The sequence below is a fragment of the Pseudophryne corroboree genome, chromosome 5 (assembly GCF_028390025.1).
Source record: "Pseudophryne corroboree isolate aPseCor3 chromosome 5, aPseCor3.hap2, whole genome shotgun sequence".
In the NCBI taxonomy this organism is placed as follows: Eukaryota; Metazoa; Chordata; class Amphibia; order Anura; family Myobatrachidae; genus Pseudophryne; species Pseudophryne corroboree.
Window position 1 is genome coordinate 43,442,788 of NC_086448.1, and position 2,204 is coordinate 43,444,991.

At 43.1% G+C, this 2,204-nt stretch overlaps 1 protein-coding gene across 1 annotated transcript; it reads right to left on the reverse strand.

Moving 5' to 3' along the window:
- Positions 1–200: 200 nt before the first annotated feature.
- Positions 201–1,610, reverse strand: LOC134929550 (paraneoplastic antigen Ma1 homolog). The gene has a single exon (XM_063925144.1). The coding sequence runs from the start codon at positions 1,608–1,610 to the stop codon at positions 201–203; it is 1,410 nt and encodes a 469-aa protein (XP_063781214.1).
- Between the last annotated feature and the right edge of the window lie 594 nt (positions 1,611–2,204).

Here is a 2,204-nt window from a genome sequence, read left to right on the forward strand (position 1 = left end):
CAACCCATCTACAGGCGATATGTGAACGTCTTGTAGATATTGACTATACCAACTTTCGAAAATTATCGAAACCTGTGACCCAATATCCAATAGCACCATACACGGATGACCATTGATGATGGCTTGTACCATGGGAGCCTTTCCCATCATCCCATCTGGGATGGTCCTAGGCCACTGGGTACCCCCCATTGCGCACACTACTATGGCTCGGGAGTTGATGCGGGGTTCATCAACGTCCCTTCCTGGTTTTCCGAGGGAATAGTATTCCTATTTCCACCATTATTGGAGTTCCTTCCATAGCTCCCAGTTTGTGGGCATTCAAACGATCTATGTCCCATTTGGCCACACCTATAGCAGATTATGTGGTCTCGATTATCCACTCGTCGAGTTGGTCCTCTTCCTCTCACTCGGTTCACTGGGAACTGAACACTGTTATGTACTGTTATCAGTTGATCCAGTTTTTTATTTTGTTCTTCTAAAAGTTTAAACAGTCGATCATTTGGTGAGGTGGCATCGGTATTTGGTGACACAGCAGCTGGCACTACTACCTTTACTCTCTTGATACTTTTTTCCCTGTTGTCAATTTGAACTTCTTCTAATTTCACATCCTTGATTAATTCACTCAACATTGGTGGCCGAGCTCGAGTCCCACTACATCTAAGTCTCTGAGCTACGGGACTAGATGTCAGTGCCCCTCTCAATAAGTGCTTAAGTCGCCTTTCATCGATTTCCAACTGTTCAATCCCCCCTTTATCTAGAAGTTTATACAATATTTTGACCAACCGGTATATGAAATTTGTGAGAGGTTCTGATGGTTCTTGGTAAGTATGATTTAGACGAGCCAATATATCTCCTATGTCTTCAATTGTCCCAAAGGAATAGTCTAATGCATTGAAGTAATCCTTCAGTGTGGCGTTGGTATTGCTACGTCGGGTAGCCTGTATAATCCCCATGGCGGGACCCCTTAGGCTTTCAACAATCCTTTGTTTTTTTATATACTCGGGGCACCGCCATTCCTCTGAATGTTGTATGGCAGCTTCACGCCATGCTTCGTAACCTTCTTCCCCAGTGGGGATAGGTATTGTGCCCGAGAATACTCGTAGTCGTCGGTATCCTCCTTCGTAGTGCCACCGCTCAAATTGACTCACCACTTTATCCATGACGGATTCAACTTGGGGTTTAATAGATTCACCTAATGATGGTTTGGGCAGAGAGTTATCACTGGTGCCAGGTGCATCTCTCCCCTGATGATCTGTCTCTTCTCTATTCTCCACAGCTTCTGTAGCCTCCCCGTCATTCTCTTCACTACTTCTAGGCCAAATTATCTGACATCTTCGACCCGCAACTCCTCCTACTAATACGTTAATAGGTATTAGGGAGGAGTCCAAACAATCCTGTGTCGTTATGAGTATCGCTCTAATTTCGCCGGTCGCTCCCTTCCACTTGTCCACCAATAAGGGGACCCTTACACCACACAATTTCTGAGCTTCTGTAATCACCTCATCATCAGTAATACCTGACAAATCTCCTACCATACTCAGACTGCATTGTACATTAACCTTATGGTCCATACACCATTGGTAGATGCTGCGTTCATTGATGACCTCCATGGTTGTCATATCCTTGATCCTGGAACGGGTAACGATCTCAGCAGTGCCTCCAGTGTAGGCCTATATTTAATACCAGGAGCGTCAATATATATACAGTGCCTCCACTCAGACCTTTGATCTGCTCGAAGAGTATGGCAGATGGGGGGGAGTCTGAGAAACCCCTATCCTGTGTCAAACAATAACTCCTTTCATTGCATTCTTTGTTTTGTTTCCAACATATACACCCTTCTATACTTTATTCACTTACTTGATGAAAGGGGGCTCCGAGCCTTCTGTACTCAAGCAGGATCAGAGGATTAGTAATGACGGGACCACCTTAAACCGGCTACTAGTCTTCAATTGTATTTTAATATAATGTAATTTAACTGTATTATACCTTACAGGTTTAACATGTAGATACATGCAACAATGCAAAAAGGCACAATCTTAACAATACTATAACCCTACTCTCACAATATAAACCCTTATCCCCTAGAGTTATATATTTGCAAATATATTTTCAGTGCACTGAGTTCAGACTATAAAGTAAAATCCCCAAAGAAGGGGGAGCAACAATCCCTGTTATTTTTAATATTAGTTGAGGTTATAAATTGT

Bases quoted from the DNA above. Each gene is read 5' to 3' on its own strand.
- LOC134929550 (XM_063925144.1), bottom strand. From the start codon at position 1,610: ATGGAGGTCATCAATGAACGCAGCATCTACCAATGGTGTATGGACCAT.